We start from the raw sequence: 26,793 nt of genomic DNA, 5'->3' as shown, positions 1-26,793 counted from the left end.
CCCAATGCATGCTTTTTTTCTGGCGCCGGAAGTCCGTGGCAGTCGCTTGCATTTTAGCGTTTCCTTGAAAAACAGAATGAAGAAAAAACAACTGTAGCCAAAAAGCAATCAGCAACAAGCACGTAGCGACTGCACTGCGGCGACGGTAAGCAAAGGCTCCAGACACTGGCTTGTGTGTACTTACGTTACATGCAGCAGACATTAGATTCTGAAATGACTTAATCATTCGTTACATTGCCAGTCACTCCCAACGTTGTAGCGTTACAGCAAACTGAACCCAGGGTCTGTACGGTGAATGCATGTTGACGCGGTGTTAGACTTTCCGTTATTTAGATTTTTTTTTTTTTTTACGGTTTTTTTACTGACTCCGCTAAAACTGAGTGTTCGCATACACTTCTGGACGTGATTCGAAACTATTGAACGTGTAGCATTGCGAACTGTTTTCAGTGCCTACCACACAGTATGTGAGGACCAATTACAGCATGTCAGAGGCGATTCTTTTTTATTTAATTAATTAATTTTGCTGTGTGGACTGTCTTATCACAGCAGAACCATTCACGTGTTGGTATTTCTTTGTGTGTGTGTTTATATATATATATATATATATATATATATATATATATATATATATATATATATATATATATATAATTACACAAACTGCTTTGTAGAAAAGTGGTAATAAAATCAACAGGTGTTATTTATTTATTTATTTATTTATTTATAGAGGACAACATGAACGCTTGGAAGAGGTAATCAACCTGCATTGCGTTTCATCTAGTTCCGCTACCCAAGAAACGGTTTCCCGTCCCGACCCCCGCCTCCCTGCCCCCCTGCCCGTCATGGAGACCTGGAAACCGAACCCCCGGGCCAAGCCTTTCATTCCACGGCAGCAGCGCAGCCTCTACCTCACCTGGAAATACAAGCTCACCAACCAGAGAGCTGTTCGCAGATTCTGCCAGGTAAGTGCCTCTGGTTTCATCAAAGCTACCAGTTATCAGAGAATCTGTGGCTTGCGTAGCGCAAGAAATAGACATGGGGAGGGGGGGATTCATTAAAACTACTGTGCCTGAGTGTAGCTCAGGTAAGGGCAGAGGCTGGGCATGAACAGGCAAACCCGTGCACCGCAAACAAGCGTCTTAACCGCAATGCAAAAGAGATCGTCTGTGTTCATCATTATAGGGCTTTTAACCTCGTCTCGCCTCGCCAACAAGGGACAGAATCAGCTGCACCGGGTAGTACAATAAATATACAGGGGAGGGGGGGGTGTTCAGTTAAGATGACATTAAATGCCTCCGATAAGTTCTCCGTGGCTGTCTTGCCTGTCAGTATTTATTGCTTCTCTGTGTGCCCTTCCTTGCCCCTCAGACAGGTGCTGTGCTGTTCTTGCTGGTGACGGTGATTATCAACATTAAGCTCATTCTGGACACGCGGAGAGCAGCGATCGAGGAGGAGGCGGCTCAGGAGTACGGTGAGTGCTGTTAACATACCGGCACAACTTCCTGTTATTATTATTATTATTATTAGTAATCATTATGGACATTGAACTTGCTTAACCCTTTCATGCATGAAATATTGAAAATATATATTTTTTAAAAACCATTTGAAGTAGTTTTGGACACGTAATAAGTATATTTTATACGTCTTCCATACGTCCCCATATAAAGAGCAGAATAGGCTTGTATCCGAAAGGGTTATTTGCTGTGAGCTGTTCTTCAGAGCTCGCTGACCTGCACCTTGTCTCTCTGATCAGACGAGGCTCTTCCCAACATGGAGACCCCTCGGAGACCGCAGAGTGGGAGGAAGGTCCTGGATATCGAGGTCTATTCCAGCCGCTCCAAGGTCTACGTGGCCGTGGACGGCACCACCGTGAGCTAACTCATTTTAAATGGCTGTTGGCAGGACAAACAAGTGACATATTCACTGACTACAAATATTTATATGTATAGATAATGTTCCTAAGTTGAACAGTAGAAAAAAGTGACTGTTTTTGGTGTATTATGATGATGATTCTGCCAGGAATTCTATTATACAATCTGTAATGTGAGCTGTATTTAAATAAATGAAGCGACATTGCTAGTTTTTCCTCTTTTTTTAGGTTCTGGAGGATGAGATGCGAGAACAAGGAAGAGGGGTCCATGTCATTGTGCTCAACCAGGCAACTGTGAGCATTTCCTTTGCGCTGCAGGGGTGCATATATGTTTCCTGTTGCATACCAGTTTCACCCATGCCAGGTTTTACTACAAGCTTGATTAGTCACAGTGTGTATAGTAGTAAAACCAGGAGTGAATCACACCGCTATGCAATAGGAGACCTGTTCAGATCCCTGCCCTGAGATTAAACACATTTCAGGGTTGGTTGTCAAAGATGCACAATCTGAGAAAATGTCTTTCCTTTCGCATTACCAGGGTCACGTGATGGCGAAGCGTGTTTTTGATACCTACTCGCCCCACGAAGATGAAGCTATGGTCCTCTTTTTGAACATGGTGACGCGTGGGAGAGTCCTGATCTTTACTATTAAGGTAGGCAACATCTTCCTGTGCTTCACTGATCACCCCTTACACAGCTGCTCCTTCTCCATCATAGCAGTTTGATCCTTTCCTGGTTTTACTGTGAATTTGATAAGACTCACCTGAGCTTGTTGCTAATCAGGCTTATAGTAAAACCTGCAATGGGTGAAATTGCTATGTGAGAAGTCTTATTTCTATCCCTGAATTATGAGAGGGATCTTAGCTTGCTGAATCCCAAAAAGTGGAATCATATTTGAGCACAAGATGGTGCCAGAGACATCTTCAGACCAAATGTATTGTTTTTATTTTTTTGAAACCCTTCAGACTTTTACTTCTTTGTCAGCCTGGTAGAAAGACCTTGTCCGGACATTTCTTTATTATATTCCATTACTGTTTTTCTGTTCTAAAGGTAAGTCTTTAGCAGTGTACAAACGTTCCTGGCTAATGGAACTGATGAAGGCATTGGCTGACAGTTTGTCTTCTTACCTTGGGTTCTTTGTAAATCTTGCCTGTTTGTTCTGATACCCCTGCAGGATGAGGGCTCCTTCCATCTGAAAGAAGCAGCGAAGACCCTGCTGAAGGGGCTGGGCAGTCAGGTGTCCCTGTCGCTGAGCTGGAGAGACATGTGGACATTGGTGGTGAAGAAAGGAGGTGAGATCCACAGCCCACTGTAATGTTCCCCACAGCCCCACTGTAACGGTCACACAGGGAAGGAGAGCTTTTCTTGTTTTGAAATCAACACATTAATGAATGGATTTAATGAATACCTGTGATCAATACTTCTGAAAGGCAGTTCCATCTACGAGTATCAGCACACCCCGAATACACACACACTTGCATGGTGATACTTTACAGGCCAAAACAAATGAAAGCAGCTCTGAACTTCTCGTCTCTCAGGTCAAGTGTATGGGGAGAAACACTCAAAGTCTCCAGCGCTGTCCACATGGGGTGATCCAGTGTTACTGAAGACAGAGGTGCAGTTAACACCATCTGAAGGTAATTGGGGACAATTTTAAAAAGGGGAATTCAACAGTAGTTTCTAAACCCATACCTCGTAATTCAGTAGCTCAAAAATGAGAAGGTCTCTTGCCTGTAGATGGCAAGTTGTCACCCCTGGGGGGTCTAGTTGAATGATCCAGTGCTACGTAAATGTATCCCCGTTCATATCACTAAATGCCACTGTTTGGGTCATTAATATCGCACCCTGATGTTTGTTTTTATTGCTTGTTTGAAAGATGCCGAGTGCCTCTGGCCCGATACCGAGATGAATCGACGCAGGAAGATTTTCTGCAGTAAGGTGGAGGGCTATGGCAGTATCTGCAGCTGCAAGGATCCGGCCCCCATCGAATTCAACCCAGACCCAGTAAGCTTTTCCAGAGTGCTTCTCTTGTCCTTGTGCGTGCTTTGGGGGGGATGCAATGGGCTAGGGTTTTCATACTAGGCTGGATTACGAAATTAAGGAATCCCACAATCGTTTTGAAATTGGTGCTTTTTGAAGACGCAATGACTTCCATTAGGTTTTGACCATAAAACAAGCATTGCCTGTGTCTTGGATTGTATAATACGGCAAATGGGGGATCTGCTTACTGTTTAAATCATAGATCTTTTTCTCCAGCTAGCCCAAAATAACGTGTATGATGTGCCTGTGGCTGTTATCGCTGGAAATAGACCCAACTACCTGTACAGGTGAGAAATCAATAACAATTAAAAACGCTTTACTATACCTGTATGTATTTTTTTAATATGTGGCACAGTTGATGGTTCAAGTGTAAATCCTGACCGCTGCTGTTTTAACCACGTTGCTGTTCTTCCTAGAATGCTGCGGTCCTTGCTGTCTGCCCAGGGAGTGAATCCCCAGATGATCACCGTATTTATAGATGGATACTATGAGGTAAGAAAACGAAAGCAACAGATCATGTATATAGTTCACTTATTACTTGGCTTTTACTTTTCACGCTTCTTGAGTTGTGCCTCTCAGACTGCACGATAAGGTCAGGGGAGCGCCCTCAAAATCGTATAGGAGAGTAAAACCTTTCACCAACTTCTCAAAATGCAATAAGACCAACCTGCACCAACACCCCTTTCCATTGCTCGGTGTTAGAGTGTGTTTAATCAGGAATGAGCATACATACTGGCACTGCTCTCTTCATTGTATACAAAGGGTTTGCTTGAGCTAAAGCACAATCCAGTGTAGAAAATGAACCCTGTTTTTGAATGGTTTTCACAGGAGCCTATGGACGTCGTGGAGCTCTTTGGTCTGAAGGGGGTTCAGCACACTCCTATCAGCATTAAAAACGCCAGGGTGTCCCAGGTACAGTAGGGCAACCATCTTATTGACTTGTTTATTTAGTGCTAGTTATTCATCTTCCGGTAAGATGACTGCTGGCATGCCTTTGCATTTTAATGACCTTTATTTATATTGTTCTCTTTCTAATGTCCTGCATGTTTACTTTGTCATATGTCAACAGCACTACAAGGCCAGCCTGACTGCCACTTTCAACTTGCACCCTGTGAGTATAACAGTGTAGCAGTGGGTGGATAATTCTGAATGGGTGTTTTAACAGCTCATATCTTATTATGAACCATTTAAGATGCAGACTTCGTATTTTTAATTAAAAAGTAATGCTACCCATTACTCCTGACTGCTGACATAATGTGCCTTTGCATTGGATACTCAGTTGTGTTCTTTGGTTCTGTTCCCGTTTTCATTTGTTATCTAGTAAAAAGGAACCTTGCACTCACTTATTATTGCCATATACAGGACAGAGGTCTTCCTGTTCACAAACCATTCAACAAGAGATATGATTTCCCCTTGTATTACACCCTTGGGGGGTGCTTTGTTTTTGTTTCTTGCACTGACAGCCACGCTGCTCTTGAAAGACAGTTGAGCGTTTCTCAGGGAGCGTGTGCTTGTGTTTCTCAGGGAACGTGTGCTTGTGTTTTTAGGACGCACAGTTTGCAATCGTCTTGGAGGAGGACCTGGATATCTCTGTTGACTTTTTCAGGTAAACCAGTTCATTTTAATATCATCTTTCCGCTCAGTATAATGCTAATGAGATGACTGTTATGCATTAGTACTCTGCACTACGATCATGTCTGATTGAATGAGCACGACAACAGTTTGTGTCCTCGACTGAAAGCAAGGACACTGAACAAAGTCAATCATCAATGATATGTACGTGGCACTGGGGAGATGATATAGGACACCTACTGTACCGCAGGATCATGACTGCTCTGCGTGGAACCTGATGGATAAACTACGAGGGTTAACATCCTTAATAGCTTTTCATATTGTCTATACATAATAAATACATAAATAAATAAGCAATAATTCAATCAAGGAATGACTTGAGTGTTAAATATCTGTAGACCTGCTAGAGCTACTGGTTTTGATTTTATTTATTTGTTACTTGGTGTTTTCAGTTTTCTGAGTCAGACGGTTCATTTACTTGAAGAAGACGAGAGCCTGTACTGTATTTCAGCCTGGAATGATCAGGTAGGTGATGAGAACCGATTTTTATATTGATATTGACTGCGGAGGACGGGTGGTGGTCTCGCTCAGCCCAGTTGGCAAAACTAACCTCTTTTAAGTCCCTGTTGCTGGCATGGTACGGATGTTCCAATGCTTTTTTTTTTTTTTTTTTTTGTAATGGATTGTTTGTAGCTATGATTTAACCCCTTGCACTTCGAGACGTGTAACTGCTCTAATACGGCCGCACATGAATGGAGTGTATTTTTATTATGTTAAACATCCTTAACCAGTCCCATTAAAAAGCATCTGACTCTCTCTCTCTGCTGTCTGCAGGGCTATGAGCACACCGCAGAGGACCCGGCCCTCCTGTACCGTGTGGAGAGCATGCCTGGACTGGGCTGGGTCTTAAAGAAGAGCCTTTACAAGGACGAGCTGGAGCCCAAGTGGCCAACGCCAGAAAAGGTAGTTCAGTGTGTCTGTTGTATAGGACTTCCATTTCACATTCGCTGAGATCCAACTCATCATTATAATGGTGAGGGTTTACAACACACTAAGTAATGTGCACCGATAACAAAGCACACATTACATAACATACAATAGCTCTTGCATTAAAAGAGACGTGATTGTTATTTTCTCCACCACAAACACACCCTTATTAAAAGAAGCATGTGATGCAGGATAATAAAATACTGTAGCTAGTGGACTGGGTTGCCGAGACACACTCGTTCTTCATTATTCCCTGAGTCTGTTTTTGATTTCATTGCCTGATACTGTTGTTTGTTTCTTCCCTGTGTAGCTGTGGGACTGGGATATGTGGATGCGAATGCCTGAACAGAGAAAGGACCGGGAGTGCATCATTCCCGACGTGTCCAGATCTTACCACTTCGGCATTATTGGGCTGAACATGAACGGATACTTCCATGTGAGAATCCCATTTTCTACTTCTGTGCAGAACTGTTTGCAGCGGTGAAAGTAAGACTCCTATTGCATAGCAGTGTCGTCCCGGTCCAGATTTGTAATATGTGCTTGATTATCCCCAGCATATAGGTAACAAACTCAGGTGTGTCTTATTAAACTCATAGCACAACCAGGAACAGATCAAACTGCTATGCAATAGGAGTCTCATTGTCACCCCTTGTGTGTGACTGCTCTGTAGGAAAGCCATATTTGCAGTACTGTTAACTGCTAGGCTCACGGACCTAGTTAGGTCTATTTACAATGTTAATTTAGGCAAGACAGACCAAGATTAGTGCTAACCAGGCCTTCTAAACCAGCAGTAACCTCAATATATTAAAACTGTGTTCCAGTGGGGATGGATGGTGCAGCTTCACCCAGCATGACTGGAATCCAAAAAACTAACGTGTATAATGTGTGCCTTTTTTTCTTTTTCTTTTAGGAAGTTTATTTTAAGAAGCATAAGTTGAACACAGTTCCTAACGTTCAGTTCAAGAAGGTTGACGGGTAAATATGCAGCAGCCTTTTGATTTAACTAATGCGCATGAAAGAAATGAAGCGATTATTCAGGGAAGAGCCATCTGAGCATTCGGCTAATCTACCATGACCACTAAAGAGAGTTAAGTGGTCTTAATGGAGTGCTGTGGGCCTTATTAGAGAAGAGAGAGAACGAGCTTCCAAACTGAAAGAGATGGTCCCTTAAATGGTGATCTTAATAGTGGTGATCTCAAAGAATGAGTTTACTGTATAGTGCATTCTCTATATATGTCATCAAACTGTTCAAATGAAAGGTTTCTTTAAAGGTGAATTTAATACTGGATTTTCTTTCCTTTGAGAAGTTTGAAAAAGGATGCCTATGAGACAGAAATTCAGAGACTGCTCGGGTGAGTATGTGCGTCTCCTATTCCTGAAGGCATGGTCGCTGCAGCCCCTGTACCAGACTCTTCTTCCATCCCTGCTGTAACGGCCTGTTTTATGTACAATCTGTTTTGTCTCAGTGAAGCAGAGTTGCTGGATCACAGCAAGAACCCGTGTGAGGACTCCTTCATTCCAGACACGGAGGGCAAAACCTACATCATGTATATTAAAATGGAACAAGAGGCTGACAGCACTGCATGGACAGAGCTGGCCAAGGTAGGGGCATCGCTGAGCACAGGGGCAGAAAGACTCCATGGGCTCAGTTGTCAAGTCGCAGTTTGGTTTGCGGTGCCTCATTTTGTTTATATGTGACAAGACCTTGAAATCTTAAGAGAGCTGTCTCGTGCGTTCAGTGTAGGCTAAGCCCACAAAGCCCCTGAAACAGAACTTGTAAAAGGATAAGATTTAGCCCTGTGACAAAGATATTCTAAGATATGTGGCTACACAAGAAACCTTTATATTTGGGAAACATGATACAAATGTTTTTGAAAGATCTAGGTTTCTCGTTTTTGTCTCTATCGGATTGCTTAACTGTAACCCCATTTGTGTTGTTTCCACACTCGTAAGAGACCTCTGGTGTAAGCGGTCTCAGTGCGGTTGAGGCTTCTGATTCTAATTGTATCTCTGAATTGGATGGCAGAGAATAGTCCCTTCCCAGAGCAAGCTCCCCTGTACGTGGGCAGCACTCACCTCTTCATCGGTCTTGTCTTACCCGCTTCAGTGCCTCCATGTCTGGGATCTAGATGTCCGAGGGAACCACAAGGGACTGTGGCGTCTCTTCAGGAAGAAAAACCACGTTCTCGTTGTTGGATCTCCTGTGTCTCCCTACTCGTAAGTAACAGACAGACAGCTTGTCACGGAGAATCTTAAGTTGTGCTGCTCCGAATGGCTTAGAGGCTGAAATGTAGTACTTGAACAGGATTGGCTGATCTCTACGGATAAATTGATGTATATGTATCACTTTGTGATGCTCCTGCTGTGGCGGTGGGGAACAAAACAACAAACAAACAAACCTACCTACAGGAGTCCCTACTTACTGGATGTTGCAGACTCAGTGAATGGCAATTGTCCAAAGTGCTTAATATGTCCACCACTTATTAGGAGGCCAATGTCAGGTGGCTTCCTTCAAAGTGGTTCGGGCTGTTTTTTGCATTGCAGTATTTGAAAGTAGCCTACTGGTTTGTATAGCCCTGTATATAAGAAGAGGGTTTTAAAAGACCTGCAGTAGTTGATCTACAGGTTTTAAATCTTCAATGCTTTTCAGTGCACACAAGATCTCTGCTTGACCTCTAGATGGCACTGCCTGAACAGTAATTGCCTGTGCCTGTGTTGTAGTGCAATGTTAAATATGCAATTTCATGCTTGGATTTAAAGGTTTTGTAGATGTAAGATAATGATTAACTTGTACCAGTTGAAACTTGTTTTCTTTTCTTTTACAAGAACAAGAACGTCTTTTATCTGGATCAAATCTTTTAATTGACATTCCATGTTTTGTAAATGTTTTTCTTAGTGTAAAGAAACCCGCACAGGTGACCCCGATTCACTTGGAGCCCCCTCCGAAGGAGGAAGGAGCAGCTCCTGAACAGACGTGATCTCCAGGTGCGCAGCGTCTGTGTGTGACATGACAGCCGCTGTGCAGCCACGACAACCACTAACCCAGCCTGGTGACCAGCGCAGAGTCCGCTCGGAGCACGGGGCAAAAGGGAATGAAAACCATGGCGATGGAACGCAACCTTTTTTTTATTTATTTATATTTTGTTCATTTTAGCTGTAAATCAGTCCTGAAATGTTTTACATACAAACCCTTTAACAACTGGGGGTTATCTTAAAACTTTTTTTTTTTTTCTTAATGGCTGATTGTTGTTGTTGTTGTTAAAAGTATATACTGGCATACGTCTTCCTGTGGAATCAAAGGAGAACTAGAGGGCTTAGAAGCATATAACAGTACTCCATTTTTGGTGGCCCTTCCTGGAAAGGGATCCATTGGTATTCCAGTATCTTAACTGTGGCAGATGTAAATTCTGCCGCTCCTTAACTTTATTAATCCGGCTAGTGTATTTCACCCAGGAGTGGTTTATTGACCAATCAACATTACTTCATATGCTAAACAAATACAGTGAAATGAAGTCTGCGGACGTGTACATGTATACATTCAAGGGAGATTGGGCACTGTTAAATCATTCAAATAAAGCCATTGTGCTTTTTTTTTTTGTTTTGGGGGGGGGGGGGGGGGCGGCTGTATTGTTCAGTGTGCTTCAGTTAGAGGTGGGGGTGTGCAGTAACTCCTATTCTTACTCGCCATTGCTTTTCAGAAGTGTTCATCAGCAATATTAATGTGTTGATTTAAAAACTAGATAAGCTGTCCTTCCCTCGATTTCAGTGGCGTACCTGTCCGTGCCAGTTAACCTCCGCACGGGGTGTTTTAAAAGCTGATTGGAAGAATGTTTTCCTGTCATTCGGGGTGCTGGCGTTTGCACTGCCTGACTGGCATACTGAGGGCATGAACTGCTGATGAAAAGTGAGTTTACAGCCTTGGCATGACTGTTAGAGGCATGAATGAAAATCCCCTACTGATCCGACACCTAGCAGACTCGCCTGCAGATGATGGGCTGTCGTATTTTATTGACTCACATTAGTTGGTCTGCAATGGCGGGTTTTTTATTATTTTTTTTTTAATATAAACCCAGGCTAGCTCATTAGGTCAGAATATTTAGCTACAGAATATTGTTTTCCTTTTTGTTTTGTTGTATATAAACTGTAACCTATATATTTATTTAACTCAACTGCCGCCCTGTCACTATGAGGGATAGTTTTAGCGGCTTTATTAACTTTATCAAGGAGCAAAGCGCAGGATCAGTTGAACAGCCTAAGTTGCCGGGTTTTATGATCTGATGTGTGTAATATATATTTTAAATTAGATTTTTTGTTTTCTTATTAACTTGTATGTGTAGCACATCATTTAATTGTGTGGAAATTCTTTCTTTGATTTTTTTGTTAATGTTAGAGTGTTGGTAGTAACTTGAATATTATTGCCTCTGATCATGGTCAACTACATTTCATATTAAGTGTTCAATTTATCCATAAGTATTTCCTGTTACTTTTCTACTGTGAAGAAGACCATTTAACTGTTGGATGCATTCAATGGCGAAGGAAATAAGCAGACATCCTCATTAGATTTCTAAGGACTTTTTTGGCTTAAAAAATGTTTTATATATTTGTAAAGCTTACCGTAGTATAAGGGGGGAGTGCTGTACATTTAGTGGTACTGTTTACCCAGGACTTCATGGAAAAGTATTGAACCGGGGATAGTCTTTCACAAGCTGCTTTATTTGCCAATGATTGGAAAACTAATCGTTTTTAGTACTACACCTTACTGGATTTCGTTTTGCTTTATGGCTTTTAATGTATTCAACAAAGAGTTTATTGGGGGTACTCAGTTGAAAATAACCTGCAGTGTGTTTTCTCAGCTCTTATTTACCATCTGTCCCCACAGGGGAATTGGATGTTGCAAGTCTGCTGTTTTAAGTTGGGATTTTAAAATATATGTTCTGGATGTAGTTTGTTTAACAATGATACAGAGATTACCTGGAGTTTTAAAGAAATGTGTTGTTTTTCTTGCATTCCCCTTTATCACATTGCAGGCTGTGTAGAACAGGAGCAGGTAATCTATGTCCCATAACCCGGTGCCATCCTCCGGAGCGCAATCTCCATTGCAATTTACCAGCCTTCGGGGAGAGTAAACCAGTACTCCCCTTCTCTCGTTCCATCCATTTTAGTGTCTGATCGACTGGGAAGGAGTGAAGCTATTGCAGTAGATACTGCTCACTGTGCAGAGAAGCCACAAGTACTGTAAGTTTATTAAGATGCGATGCTATCTGCTCGGGGTGCAGCTTTACAGGGCTTTCTTAAACATGTAGAGAACAAAGGATCCGTTTTCAGTTTTTTCAGAATGTATTTTGCCATTGCTTCTTTAAACGCCCACTAGGCTGACTGAGCAACTGAATTACTAAAGAGCGTTTGAAATGGCTCATCATCTTGGTTGTGATGGTGATCCCTATTTTTAAAAAAGCTGAAGGACTCTAGTCATGAACTTCCTCCCTACAGTTTCCCCCGGGGCTTAGATTAACGCGCCCATGGACACCTTATCTGTGGGGTCGTTCAATTGGAAACAAAAGGCTTGTTTAGGTTTCAGTTAAACGGGGAGGGAGTGCTGGCAACAACACCAAACCACCGACAAGTTCAGAGAGAATGTGTACCTGTACAGAATATTTGTGTTATCTGCTGTGATAGCATATGTACACTTTCACACATTATCACAGTATTTGCATTTCATAGTTGTCACTGTTAGTCACTGCAGCTTTTTAACCTTTTAAGCTCTTACGTATATAATTGCCTTTCTCAAGCTGTGTGGAACTTGTGAATATTTGTTTTGTTTCCCTTTAGAAACGCATTTGTAATCATTGAAAAGGGATTTGTAAACCCTATCCAATTTCTGTTTCTGGGCATGGCAGTTGCGATTAAAAAGACAGACCATACTCTAGTCTTGCTGGAAACAGAAGGTGGCTACTGTGTTTGGTTAAACCAAGGAGACCAAACTCAAGCCCTTTGTTGAAATAAAAAAACACCATCAACAAAAACATTGAGAAATGTTCTGAGGCTTGACTAGAGGCTTGTTTAAAGGGGTATTGAATTGCACTAGAATATTTCAAAACAGCCACTCTGCACAAGAGGATTCAGCCCATTGATATTGTGTAATTATTGTAGATTTTTCTGATCACATACAGTACTGTATTGCTTTCTACACATTATAGTTGTTAATGTTTCAAATAATATGCATGCTTTAAAACTTCATGTGGCAAGCTAGTTGCCATTATTCATAATAGTTATCCACATAACTACTGCAGCTGCTGAAGTTCAAAGTGCTCAATAGGAAGAGCAAAAATAACTCAGTGATTAGACAGAGATTAGTGAAGGCTGTATGTCTCATTCCATCATGAGCTCACCACACAGTGCGGTATGAAAATCTATACAAATGCTTCATTTGATAAATCCCCATGATTTAAACACCAAGAAACAGAGCCACCTCCTGTGTGGCTGTCCCATGCAAATAACTCACTGCTGCAGAGCTAGGTGTTAGCTGAATGTCTGAATCCTCTAATAAAAATGAACTGCCCAGAATACTGTTTAGTGCTAATTCAGTGAACGCGGCATTGCTTTACGCCAGCGAGAGACCAGGGAGATTTCAACACACAACCTTATTTTTTAAAGTTATTTTCTAGTGCATGTTTTCCTCCAGTGATTGTACTGGAACATGAGATGCATCCATTCAAATGAAGAAGCTATTAGGTTTATTTTCACTTCATGTGATTGAAAGGTATTGGGTAAGTGTTACCATTTGACTCTATGTACACTAGGATAGTTCTGGACAGTTCAGGCTTTTCATCACAATGCGTTCTGATAAGTTTAGTCCTACTATGAAAGAGACAAGTAAAACGTACCAGAATGCTTTGAAAAGCCTGAACTGTCCTAGTGTACATGGAGTCATAACTCATATGGTAACCTTATATTGAGCTGTATTGATTTTTGGTGCCCCCATGTTCATAGAGAACTCAACAGATAATTACTTTTCGTCTTTACTATCTGTAGCAAATGGCTGGGACATGTTTGCAGAGGTGGGATAAGTAATAAGAAGGATATTAGTATTGAAAAGTCCAAGGAAAGTTTTTTTTTTTTTTTAAACATATATATGTGAATGTTCAACATATCCCACGGGTACCACAATTGCTCATTTCCTTTAAATTACATCCATCAAGAAGAAAGAAAATGGAAAATGATTTACCCATTATTCTCATCATACGTACTCTGAGGCCATATGCACTCCTAAAAGATTGCTCAAGAATACATGGCATGTATGTAGCCATTTTGATGACAGACAGGCAATTTAAAAGCAGTTAAAGAGCTTTTCCTCCTCATTCAAATGTCAAGTTCAATGTTATAATACTGTAGACAGCCAGCTCACATCCACGCAGATTAATAGGTAGAATAATTCTATCTTACAAACAAAATAGAATTCTATCTTACAAACCACAGTCATCATGTTGAGAGCTCACTAGTTCTGTTCCAAATGACCTCTGATTGAGTCAGGATTGTTCTTGCATGGCAAACAACATGCATGCCATTTCTTTTGAGGGCATGTCCCTCCTCACAGAAGACTAATACTATCACACCAGTCTTCAAGCAAGTCAAAGACCAATTTAATTAAGCAAGCTGAGACGTGTATTATATATAATAAGCAGGAAACTTACATCTGTATTTACAGCTTCACTGACATCGGCCCAGAACAGAAACCTTCTGAGGAATAACAGCCTCATTATACAGTAGCTGGGTGGATATTAAGTAGGTAAAATCAAAATAAGGAATTGGTCTCATTATTATAAGGGACATTTTAACAAAGATCTGAAGACAAGCTATCCTGTAAAAATCCTTTTAAATATGTTCTACTGTACTCATGCCCTGAGGCAGCTGTAGGCTTCCTGTACTAGAGCATGTGGGTGATATTTACTGTAAAGGACTCCCATGCCTTACAAATGACTTGTTATACCTCCAGATCACGCCTCGGTAATCACAAAGGTTGATAAAGTAATTGTCATCATGAGTCAAAGGGTTCATTGTTCATTTTCCAGGTCTTCAGTTTTAAGGATGTTGGCAGGGTATTTTGAAATCCATTTGTGAAATGTGTTTGTAAAACAATATGAAGGGTTCGGTAAGTCCCTCAAGTTGTGTTCTTTCTTTGTGACTAAAACGAGTAACAAACAGCCATAGCCAAGCCTGGGAATTCAAAATGAGATCTATCACTAGGACGATCACGACGTACATCAACAAGCATAACATAGAATAAGAAAGTGCAATGAAATGCTTAATCACAAGCGGATTATTAAGTGGTTCTCCAGAGATATGCAAAAATGTAAGCGTGACATAAAAGCAGATGGATGTACAGACACCTCCATATATCCCCCAAATATGATACTCTCAGTAACTTATTTGTGCTTAATAAAGTTAATGCCAAGTTTCATGTCAATTGGAAAAGCGTTTCTTCAGATAACTGGATTTCATCCTTCGTGATAATAAACTTGCTACAGTGAGGGGGGAGTTATGTAGCTATTGGTTTTTTATTTAATTTTTTTTAAGATACATTAATAACGGTAATTGCTGATGTCATGAATCTCATTTCCAATGAGGTAATTTCATATGAACTGTCCATTAAATAATCAATGATCCATGCAGCGTATTAGTATCAGACCATCATTATGCATAGCTGTCATACTGACATAAGGTCACTTGTGAGGGTTAGGGATTCATTTGAATGGGACCTGGTGATACAATATAAAGAGCTGACCTCTAAGCTTAACACATTTTTTTTTTTTTTTTGGTCTTGGAAAATAAAAAATCTAACCAGACTGAACATACTGTATCACTTTCTTTTGCTACTCAATTCTATGACTAGTTTAATGGGAAGATGTGCCTAGCACAAAGACTTAATAATAATAATAATAATAATAATAATAATAATAATAATAATAATAATAATAATAATAATAATAATAATAATAATAATCTCTGTTGATGCATTTGGTCCGGATTAATAAATGTGTACAAAAAAAGAAAGAGTACTGATCTGATAACACAGGTGTTCTCACAGGTATTTGGAGCAGTCTTATCGCATTGCAAATAGCCACCTTATCGCAATGCAAATACTGTATTTTATCAGGAATACAGACCTGTGTCCATTGTCACTGTTGTTTGTTTTTTTCACTCAGTGATTTCACTGGAAACATTATGAAAATCCTGTATATCCGGCTGTGCTTTTTCAGCCTGCGATTACAGTACGATGCATGCAATGCAAAATTTGTTGTGATTCCATCCATAATGTTTGAAGAAGCTTGTATCCAGTGTGTATTTTTTAAATGCGAGAAGCGAGAGAAAGCATTGAAGGGAATGTTTTAAGACTGGAGTTGTAAACACACCCCATAGATGAAACACATCAAAATATAAAGGCAGGGTCCTACACAGCTGAACTCAAGGGCAGTGTGAATTTCTATACCATGCATTTGCACAGCCGCTCAACAGATAGATCATGTGTTGTCATGAACGCAGGGGGGCTGTACGCGCATCTGGTGTGTCATTTTCAGCCTGACCTTGTTTTTAAAGTCCTTCATGGATTACGGCCATCCTATCTCCAAGAACTAATAACTGTATATTCCTATTCATTCTTTGAAATCAGAAAAACGTTAGCTGTTCCAAAAAATCGTCTTTTTGCTGTTGCACTGTCCTCGTTTGTGGAACTCTATTCTCTTTGACATTATGCAGGTTGAAACATTGGATGCCATGGTCTGAAGACCACTATATAAAAATACATTTGTAATTTATTGTATTGTAATCTCTCTATGCATCGAGGGGTTCTGTGACATCATAAACCACAAGAGAGAAGCTTGATGTCACTGTGGATGAGAAAGATTACACAGACTCTTGGAACACCATGATGTTGATTAGGGCAAACTGTCTCAGACATGACTGGGCAATGAAATTACTTCAGGAGGAATCCCCCAGTGAATGAATGACCCAGGACACCTAGAGAAATAGAATATCAATAGGTGCATACTAGAGGCAGAAACCCAAAGAAGCAAGCTGCTTATGAAAGTCAATGGGAGGGAATCTGAACCACTCCACTGACTGCATTTTAATTAAGTGTGATTCTTATGTTAAATTAAATGTTATGATTAATGATAACAATTTTACATGACCCCTAAGGGGAACAAGCGCCATATTACTATGTTATCAATGCAAATGGTCTGGTGTAATAAAAAATGAAACAGTCGTTTTTGTAAGATTTTATCTTCCTTCATTCAAAATATGAAATCTTTTTTAAACATTACATTATTGAGTTGAATTGACCACAAACATTTACTGTATACAGTATTTAATACAATTTCAATTAATTGCATTATCAAAATCAAAAAGTGTTTAGAGATAGTTTTTTGGCAAACCTGTACAACTCTGTTATAGCCTTGAATATTTGAGGCACTATGGAAAGGAAATGTCAGGAGAAGCTCTTATAAAGCTGAATGCTTCATTATGTTGTTAACCATTTAATAATGAGTCTTTGCATGAGGTTTATACATTTAATAATGAGCCTTTGCATGGGGTTTATACATTTTAGGCTGGCGTTACAAAGATCTGCCACTGCCTGGATCATTCAAATAGACCTCACTTTCTTTTCAAGTTACACTACTGCACCATCCACCTGTGGGATTTTAAAAATAAATAAACACAAAATGTAACAACTGACATTCCTGGTATGGCACTTCAAATGTTAATGTGCGCAAGCAAGGGTTTGAATTGAAGAAGAAGAACTGCAAAGATTTCAAGGTACACAATACTCAGTCACAACTTCCTTGTGTCAGTTGCTCAAATCAAAATTGTTTTCATGTCACAGCATAAACTCGGCACAAGGGCAGAATTCCTGAAAAATACAAATCCAACAAGCTGCTTGAAAAGTTACCAGCAAAATTTGACGAAACTGATAAATTACTTTTTGTCCTCCCCAAAAAGAGCATTCCAATTAAATACATTACAGAAATTTCTACAGAAATATTTGCGGCTCTCCTATTGCAGATCACTGATTTTCTTCTAACTGACTCCATTCTTGTCGATATGACAGTACAGGACCATGGACACCACCATAGCAGCAATCTGTAAAATACATACATAGATAAGATGATGAGGCGCTGCATACTCTCAGCTGCTGACCAGGTAAACCCCGCCTTCCTCAGCTCTCTATATGTATTTCAATATCATCCACAGCAGCTTTTAAGTGCTTGAACCTAGAAGTTGAAGCATCACGCCTCACTTTAAGTCATACTGTATTTATACAGGCAAGTCCTGAAGAAAAAAAAAATCAGTTTGATTTATAAATTAAAGATCCATATACAAACAATGAATTTGCACAGCAGTGTTTTAAAAAGCATTGGGATACCTCCCCTTCTTTTCACTCTGTATCGTACTTGAACCATTCTCTTTAAAACACTCTTACCTCGAGAGCACAGATCCCGGCTGCAATCCCACCGACGATGTTTGCATTCTGTTTCAGGGTCAGCAGCAGTCGATTAAAGCAGCCCTGAAGGTTGAATGAGAAAAACAAACAGGATTGAGACATGAGTGCATGAGAAAAAGCGCGGTCCCCTTTGCATCTCAGACCACCAGTGGAATTCCATCAGCTAAACTTCAATGGAATAATGAAACGCACTTCAATGGAATAATGAAACGCACTTTCCCTTCCAACGCCTTTTTTACCTCTATGGCGCTGCTCTCAGCAGCCTCGAGATTACAAGTCGTGGTGTTGCTCTGGCAGCAGAAAGGTGGGTAGGAATGATGGGAACTGTAGTAACTCGACCCACTGAAGTCAGTGTAGTTGGTGAAGCCACAGCACTTCAACTAGAAACAACAAAAGGCAGTACAGTAGTTAAAAGTCCCAAAGATAAAACATCAACATACCACACACACACACACATACGCACACAGGCTCACAATGTTAGTGGCTGCAGCTTTGTAGTCATAATAATGTGGAGAATACTGTACAGCAAAGTGAATGCTGTATCTAATATGCTAAAAATGAGACAAGAGGGAAATATGTCATTTTGTTGAGAGCGTAAATATTCTGCACAGTATTACGAAGACCAAAAGGACGGGAAATAGATTTTAAAAGCTGACCCTGCAAGTGTTTATGTACAGTGTAAAGTGTAGCTTCATATGCAGTTATACAAGCTCAAATCAAGATGTAGAGAAGAACAGCACCTCTGTCATTGTCGTGTTCCATATCTGTGTCACATCTGACTGGGTCCCGTAGTCAGACTTTAATGCCGGTGTTGCCCACGCCTTCAGGATGCTTTCCGCCTGTGTATTAAGAACAAACAGGGCAGTCAGTGTGCTGACAGACACAGTCTTTGAAGTCAAAGCTAACATAGGGTTGTAGGGATTGCTATTCTGCAGAGTCTAAGCAGCACAAATCCAAGCCACTGTTTCTTCACTTGTTTCACTTGGAATGGTAAATTAGCCCAATCAACACCATTGACCACCGAATTATCGAATGATCATTTTGTGCCGTTCTACTGGCTATTAAGTGGTCAGGCACTGCAAATATCAGCAATAACCCTCTCAATATAGACAAAAGGATAACAAAGGAAAGACCATGTAACCACTTGAACCTTCCCAAATCCACAACTTATGGTTTCTGAACAAGTCTAAACATTAGCTTTAAATGCAGTTGCAGTATATGAGCTCAAAGCAAGCCCAAAGAAAGATTTAGAGACAACAAAACCTAGAAGAACAGCAAACATTACAAATAATCCGAAAAGGCAAGGGCTGGTTCAATGCCACACCTTGTATACTCAAACAAACATGCAGTAAATTAGAATGTAGATGGAAAGCCACAACGTTACAGGCTTTTTATCACTCCTGGCAAAGCGTCTTGAATCACAAGGCTCGATTTCTTTTTAACACAATAGAGCTCAACTCACAAACCAGCAAAAAGAGCCTTCTACGAAACCTTAGCAACAGCAAACAGTGATGACTTTATGCAATAACAAAACTGCTGATATAAGAAACCAGATATCAAACATTGTGGGCAAATCAGATGACTCAGATTCAGATACTGACTCTGCTACTTCCTTGAGTCGTGCGACACCAAAACACATTTTGGATTATTTTCCTTTATTGAGTCAACTAGATTGAATTAATCTAGTTATTCAATTAAAACCTATTACTTGTTCATTAGACCCCATTCCTACTAAACTAGTGAAAGAAATATTATTATTATTATTATTATTTATTTCTTAGCAGACGCCCTTATCCAGGGCGACTTACAATCGCAAGCAAATACAAATACATTCAAGTGTTACAATATAAGTCATACAATAAGAACAAGAAATACAATAATTCTCAAGTGTGACAAACCACAATTCAATAATACAGCAGATAATAGTGAAAGTTACATCAGGATATGATTAAGTAGTGATAGTTACATCAGGATATGATTAAGTACAAAATACTACAGATTAAACACTTGGGAGATTACAATATTCTGAGGTACAGGATTAAATGCAGTAAAATAGGGGGCAGATAAGAGCAAAATAAAGCATATTTAAATGAAGGGTGATAGTGTCCCAGGATACAACAGAGGAGTTCTACAGGTGCTGTTTGAAGAGGTGAGTCTTAAGGAGGCGCCGGAATGTGGTCAGGGACTGGGCAGTCCTGACATTATCTAGGATTGATTGTACTAGTCTAAATATCATTAATAGCTCCCTTTCCTCTGGCATTGTTCCTGACTCATTTAAGGTTGCCATGGTAAAACCACTGCTTAAAAGACCTACTTTGGATCCAGGAGTTTTTAATAACTGTAGGCCTATTTCTAATCTCCCCTTTTTATAAGAAGTATCACAGAGAGTAGTGGCAACTCAACTAAACTCATTCCTTGCAGCGCATGATATATATGAGAAATTTCAGTCAGGCTTCCGTCCTGTCACAGTACTGAAACTGCCCAAAGTGGTAAACAATGTGCTATTATCTTCTGACTCAGGCCTTGCCTCTGTCCTCATCCTTCTAGATCTAAGTGCAGCATTCAACACCATCGACCGTCCAATTTTAATTGACCCTCTCAAGAATCTTGTAGGACTGTCAGGTTGCTCCCTATCTTGGTTTAAATCCTAGCTTTCAAATAGGTTACAATATGTTCACATTGAGGAGCACTCCTCCTTCTTATCTAGAGTTGTGTGGGGCATCCCGCAGAGCTCTGGTCTTGGACCAATCTTGCTTTCTCTGTATATGCTCCCCCTGGGTGATGTTGTCCATAGACACAGGGTAAACTTTCACTGCTATGCTGATGACACACAATTGTATCTATCTCTGAAACTAGGTGATTCCACATCTGCAAATCCTTAACTACCTGTCTCGCTGATATTAAGAAATGTTAAATTCTGATAAAACAGAGGTCATAATTTTAAGGTCAAGAAATCAATGAGAGGGTAAATCAATGTGCCTGTACAGTAGACAGCTTCCCCATTGAGTCAAAGACAGAAATTAGAAATGTAGATGTCATTTTTGACCCTGATCTTTCATTTCAATCCCACATTATGAACGTAACTAAAATGTCTTTTTTTCCATCTCATAAATATTGCTAAATGAAGACGCTTTTTCTCAGCACAGGATGCTGAGAGACTGACGCATGCCTTTGTAACTTCTAATAGACTATTGTAATGTTCTATTTTCTGGTATTCCAAACTGTGTTTTGTCCATATTGCAGCTTGTGCAAAACGCTACTTCCAGGATCCTAACGAAAACAAGAAAGTTTGACCATATTAAGCCGGTATTGGCATCCCTACACTGGCTCCCAGTACGACACTGGATTGATTTTAAAGTCCTGCTTTTAACCTATAAAGCCTATAATGGGTTAGCTCCATCTTACCTGTGTGACTTATTGGTCCCATATGTTCCAGGTGGGCCGCTCTGATCTCAGGATGCTGGGTATCTCACCCCTCCAAACATTTTAAAAAAGAGCACAGCTGGCACAGCATTCGGCTACAGGGCCCCTAAACTGTGGAACAAATTGCCAGCCTCTTTAAGGGAGGCCTCAACTATGGCAGCTTTTAAAACTAGGCTGAAGACATCTTTTTATAGTCTATCATATACATGACTACTACTGTTGCCTTTTTACTGTATGTTTTACTGTTTTTATTATTTTATCATACTTATGTATTTTTTTGTATTTACTGAATTTGTTGGACTGCTTCTAATACTTACTGCTCTGTACGTTTTTTTGTTTTGCCCATGTGAAGCACTCTGTGGCAAATTGTTGCAAATGGCGCTATATTAAATAAAGATTTGATTGATTTGATTGAGCGTGCTGCTGCTTCCCTTGGGGTGGGGCAGCAGCTCGGGTGTCTAATGACCGGTTTAAAAATGATTACCAGGGCCTAGGTCTCCATGGTTACTTTGAAGGAAATGAGTGCCAGGATGAATGGTTTTATGCAAAAGGAGACCTGATTGAGAGAGGGATTTATCTTCAGTACAATTGGGCTAGCGGAGCATGGCACAAGTGCCCTGGGGTCTGCCTGCTTCAATAATCACACCTCCCACGCCATACATGTTTATTGTTCCATGTCTTTCAATTAAACGTCTTGGAGTTCCATGGAACTATCACCCGGAACAGGCCCCAGTATGAGCAAGATCCCAGAGCCTCCCTGCTTTACACTTGAGCTGCAGAACTGATCCAGGGATTAGGGGAGATCATTCCGAGGTTTGGTACAGGAGAACACTCCGTTATTCCTTTATTTGAGACATAGAATCTTAACTAAAAATCAGTTCAAATCCTTAACAGTATCAATACGTCAGCCTATAAACATGAAACTAAAGGTTTTCATGATTATTAACAAATAATTATTGCAATAACATTGTAACTGCAGATGTTATTAAGTACTTATAATCCCCTTAAGTTCTGTAATGATATAGCCTGTTAAATAATACAGTGCCTGCCAACACTATAACTGTCTAACACCCTTTATTACACGTGTACATATTTTTTTTTTATTGTTTCTAACAGTCCTATAAACTGAAGCGTTCCCAACAATTTGGCCAGCAGCTAATGCTTAAAATCTTAAGCAGTCTCTGTTGCGGGGAACACCCTCGGCATGCAGTCGTTTTAACCACAACACACACAAATGTTTTCAGTACTAATGTTATTTGTTTGGTTAAACTGAATATTCGTTGGGTGTGTCTTTCTGTGGGTATAAACATATATACCTGCATGACAGTGGTGTGCAAAAATGTTATTAACCATTATCAAAAAATCTCCATCCACCCCCAAAACAAAGTCCTGGCAATGCCACTGCTGCATGATACACAACACAAAGAGTTTCCTACAAAATAATATCCACTATCAAACAGCCCTGGCTTGTCATTACAAACCCATTGCGTCTCACGGATTAGCATTTCTGGAGACTGAATTAATTGAGAACAGGTTTTATATTTATTTGAATGTTTGTACCCTACATACTTCACCGGAGAACTGGTAATTATTAAACATTCCAGGAAACGGGGACACATTTACATGTAAATAGGCTGCTTTGCATATAAAATGCTGCTACCTCTATATTCAAATGTAAAGTAGCCAGAAGCAATTTGGGAGTCATTGTGTCTGCGGATGTACTGAAAAAGCATAAACTGAGATCATTTAATATGACCCGGAGCTGGGGAGAATTCCAAATGAGCCAGATAAAATAAGGAATCGAAGGAAAGATAACTTACAAACGAGGAGTAGACCAGGGCCACGACAGCAGCAGCCAACTCCGCGATGAAAATAACCATGATAATGGCAAAGAACTGGAAAAGAAACACAAAGATACAAAAATGACACTTTGACGCAGTGAACTGGACTATTTTGTTATCTTTCTCTTTGCAGGGGTTAATCAAAATGACCCAACTCCATACATCGCGAGCACACCTTCAATTAGAATTTCATGATGTAGTTACCAGAGACAGCTTCCAATGTCACTCCAAATGTAAGCCTTCGTGAAGATTACTGTAACTAACTCTTACTGTTATTAACCTGCACAAACCTTGGTACAGAAACTGCATGAGGCTTTGCAGATTGATGATGTTGTACAGTATAATCGGAGGGACCAGAACCTCCTATTACCTAACATCAGTGCTGTAAAATGAGAAATATTTACATTGTACTGAGTTTATGTTTCGAGAAAGGTAAACTGTGCAGCCACTGGCAGATATTTCTAGAGTTCTAGAATGTTTATGTGAAACTTTAAATGGTTCCTTTGGTTCTTCTGTTGTTTAATGATGTTACTTATAGTAACTGTATACTGACTGTATATTACTGCTGCCCCCTTAAGTGACTGTTGCCCCTAAATGCTTTTATGAGAGCTCTGTGTAGTTGTCAGATAATGAGCATGGGCCAAGAGAGTAGCCCTGACCCTGAACAGAGGTGTCCCTTTGTGTCTTGTGAATTGTGTCGTAATTCAAGGATGCCCTTTGTTTGTGAGTGACTGTTTCATGCAGGGTCCTGGAGGGCCATTCCACTCCAGGTTTAACAGGTCAGATGATAAAATGAAGCACTCTGGGGTCTGGATGGAGGTTTAATTGATTCAACAAGGTTGAACCAAAGACCAGGAATGGAAGGACCAACTAGCTGGGCAAGCACCCCAGAAGACCCTCAGACAGGTCACACTTACCATGATGAGGAGGCACTTGCTCTCTTTCTGAGCTCCACAGCATCCCAGGAACCCAAGCAGCACCAGGACTGCACCAATGGCGATGCAGAAATATCCGACATTCACAAACTGCATGGCCTGGGCAGAGATGGACCCGATGACTTTGAGAAAGGAGCCTCCATCCACGCTCACCCAGATCCCCACAGCCAGCAGCGCTGCTCCTCCCAGCTGCACAGAGAAGTTATCTTATCCACCCAGAACGTCAAAAACTCAAAGGTGTTTTCATTCAATGAGCGATTCTACAGGTTTGCATTTCATCTGAATAGGACAGCCTGTTATTTTAATAATCCATGCATCCCATTAAAAGAATGTGCTCCACTATTTTGCTATCAGTCAAGTAAAACACTATTTGCTCTGAACCGACTTGATTTTTCTTCATTGCAAGTGTCTGTCTTTGGTTATATGTGTCTGTGCAGGCAAACTGTGACAAAAAAAGAGGCACGTGTTGGGAGAATCAGGTTGTATTCCAGGAACAGATTACATTAGCAGAGAAAAGGGGAGTGGATGTAGAAAAGGGAGTACATGGAAAAGTGTTCAGGGCTGCAACAACTCATCAAAACGGGTTATTGAAAGAAGTGGATAAGAATATATTCTAGAGTAGTGCAGCATATATATATATATATATATATATATATATATATATATATATATATATATATTCAGTATCCATCTTCTTTGTATACAGTACTATTAGAATGATACAAGTTTCCTATTTCATAATCTACAGCAGGTATAGAAAGCAAGAGCATGGCTCTTAAACATTAAACCATTGAATCTTGTCAACTATAACAGCTTCATGAAGAGGTGTTTCCACTACAGGTCTTGCATGGATATCAGCTTTTATGGGTTGTGTTTATTGTGAGATGTGAAATCTAATAGGGGAAGGTGCTTTGTGACCTAGAATACTGTCATCAAAACCTAAACTGTAAAATCTGGTATAGACTGGAATAATTTGTACTGCGAATGCCCTGGAATGAGTTCACAGAGTGAAGGATAAAAATGAGACACAGTAAACACTTGAAAGAAAAAGGAAATTGCAAGAGATGTTGCAAGACAGGTAAGTCATGTCCAAAGACCATTGGTTTAATCCCTATAGATAATACTGATTATATTACATAAATATTGCATCAATATTATATACATCGCACTTAGAAAATACTGTTTGTGAAAACAGCCTTATTCTTAATACCCAGAGTGACCATAGCCACCAAAGATTCTTTGACATTTAACAAACAAAAAACAACACGGATACAGAACATAACAGAAGGGCAGAACAATGGGTTTCCATGTCTACTACTTGTAATGACCGATTCATTTTATTAGTTCATAGTTTTAAAACATTTTCTTACATGGTTGTGGAAAAGTTATTATTATTATTATTATTATTATTATTATTATTATTATTATTATTATTATTATTATTATTATTTTATTAAACAACGTTAATGCAGAAAACAAAATGTACTCACGAAGATGATTAAGTTGAATAAGACCATCATAACTTTTATAAAAGTGAAGCAGCCCATTGTGAAGCTAGAAAAGAAAATGTTATGTTAGTGGGTTCAAGAAGCGAATAGTGAACACTGTGAGATGGGGCGCCTCTAAACAACACCTTTAAACAACTCGCACACCCCAGTGAAAACTGTTAACCATGTACTTCAATTACAAGGGTTACTGTACTGTACAGTAACAGAAACACTTCAGAAACATCATTTATTTAAAAAAAATTCTACTAATAATAAAAGAACAAATGTAGGCTTGAAGGGTTTGAAATATGACTCTTTTTCTATATATAAAATATAGATGCTGGTACAGGTTTACTGTTCATTCTGCTGCTACATGATTAGTCTATTTTATAACAAACAAGAAAAACATGCACTTACCTTTTTTGTTTTCTTCACGTTTGAATATTTTTGATATATATTATGATAAAAAAAAATATTCAAGTTTCATTAGGTATAACTACCAGACACTGTTTTTCTTATCCCAGTTCAGTTTGTTTTGCTGTCTTCCCAACTTTCTCCCTCTTAATCACAGGTGAATAGAATGGGTGAGGCATTGTTCCCTCCCATGTATGGGGGGGGGGGGGGGGGGGCAGTGGGTGAACTCAGGTGTGCTGGGTTTGGACTCACAGGTATAATGATCTATCGCCCCCTAGAGAAAGAAGAACATAGTTGTTTTTTTGTTTGTTTGTTTTTTGCTTACTTGTTTGGCTTTACTAATAAATATATTATCTTAAGCTGATTTAAATTAAATCGCGGCAAGGATGACTACAATTCTTTTGTTTATGTGTGTTAATAATGTCCCAGTTTGTTTTATCCCATAATGCAATTGCAGTTATTGTGTTGCCTCTCTGGTTTGAAGGGCAGTCATGTGTCTGAAACACAGTACTTTCATTGTGATGACAATGACAAAGCACCATACTGTAGAGTGACCTGATTCCTGCTGGGAACACACTTTTACTGCAAATGAATAACGCAGTTCCGCTCCCTCTATTCTCTGTATTCTCCTGCACCCACCACAGTCATGATCAGACTCTGGAACTGCAGTTTTACATCCTGCTAACACCACACTAATTCCCTTATAAAACTTTACCACTCTATTTTTC

The 26,793-nt window shown here is 39.9% G+C and overlaps 2 protein-coding genes across 3 annotated transcripts; one reads left to right on the top strand and one right to left on the bottom strand.

Annotated features, from left to right (window-relative positions):
* Positions 1-12,412, top strand: LOC117401109 (protein O-linked-mannose beta-1,2-N-acetylglucosaminyltransferase 1-like). 2 transcript variants are annotated; one of them, XM_059031475.1, is made up of 22 exons: positions 1-145; positions 782-962; positions 1,369-1,471; positions 1,754-1,869; positions 2,099-2,164; positions 2,409-2,522; positions 3,044-3,161; positions 3,408-3,506; positions 3,746-3,873; positions 4,126-4,196; positions 4,326-4,401; positions 4,738-4,821; positions 4,979-5,020; positions 5,457-5,515; positions 5,934-6,006; positions 6,316-6,444; positions 6,779-6,904; positions 7,379-7,443; positions 7,776-7,820; positions 7,935-8,070; positions 8,576-8,685; positions 9,365-12,412. In XM_059031475.1, the coding sequence occupies exons 2-22, from the start codon at positions 843-845 to the stop codon at positions 9,444-9,446; spliced, it is 1,962 nt and encodes a 653-aa protein (XP_058887458.1). In that variant the 5' UTR covers positions 1-145; positions 782-842; the 3' UTR covers positions 9,447-12,412. The 2 variants fall into 2 exon arrangements, with proteins under 2 accessions (XP_058887458.1, XP_033857478.1); XM_034001587.3 differs by having other exon boundaries at positions 728-962.
* A 4,318-nt stretch (positions 12,413-16,730) lies between these two features.
* LOC117407509 (tetraspanin-1-like) lies at positions 16,731-26,216 on the bottom strand. The gene is made up of 8 exons (XM_034012627.3): positions 26,069-26,216; positions 25,655-25,718; positions 24,147-24,353; positions 23,209-23,283; positions 18,706-18,804; positions 18,205-18,345; positions 17,945-18,028; positions 16,731-17,604 (listed from the first exon to the last, which is right to left on the bottom strand). Exons 2-8 carry the CDS (start codon positions 25,709-25,711, stop codon positions 17,542-17,544), a joined length of 726 nt encoding a protein of 241 aa, XP_033868518.2. The 5' UTR covers positions 25,712-25,718; positions 26,069-26,216; the 3' UTR covers positions 16,731-17,541.
* Positions 26,217-26,793: the final 577 nt, after the last annotated feature.

The sequence above is a fragment of the Acipenser ruthenus genome, chromosome 10 (genome assembly GCF_902713425.1).
Source record: "Acipenser ruthenus chromosome 10, fAciRut3.2 maternal haplotype, whole genome shotgun sequence".
NCBI classification, from domain to species: Eukaryota; Metazoa; Chordata; class Actinopteri; order Acipenseriformes; family Acipenseridae; genus Acipenser; species Acipenser ruthenus.
The sequence above is the reverse complement of the archived record's forward strand: the minus strand, read 5'-3'. Positions and strand labels throughout refer to the sequence as shown.

What these genes read in the sequence shown, in the direction of transcription:
- LOC117407509 (XM_034012627.3), bottom strand. Translation starts at nt 25,711, where the DNA reads ATGGGCTGCTTCACTTTTATAAAAGTTATGATGGTCTTATTCAACTTA. An exon ending in GCAAGTGCCTCCTCATCATG is followed by an intron (nt 23,284 to 24,146) that starts GTAAGTGTGACC and finishes TTTCTTTTCCAG; the next exon opens with TTCTTTGCCATTATCATGGT. An exon ending in CCGGGATCTGTGCTCTCGAG is followed by an intron (nt 17,605 to 17,944) that starts GTAAGAGTGTTT and finishes TGTATTTTACAG; the next exon opens with ATTGCTGCTATGGTGGTGTC.
- LOC117401109 (XM_059031475.1), top strand. Translation starts at nt 843, where the DNA reads ATGGAGACCTGGAAACCGAACCCCCGGGCCAAGCCTTTCATTCCACGG. An exon ending in CTGTTCGCAGATTCTGCCAG is followed by an intron (nt 963 to 1,368) that starts GTAAGTGCCTCT and finishes CTTGCCCCTCAG; the next exon opens with ACAGGTGCTGTGCTGTTCTT. An exon ending in TCTCCTGTGTCTCCCTACTC is followed by an intron (nt 8,686 to 9,364) that starts GTAAGTAACAGA and finishes TGTTTTTCTTAG; the next exon opens with TGTAAAGAAACCCGCACAGG.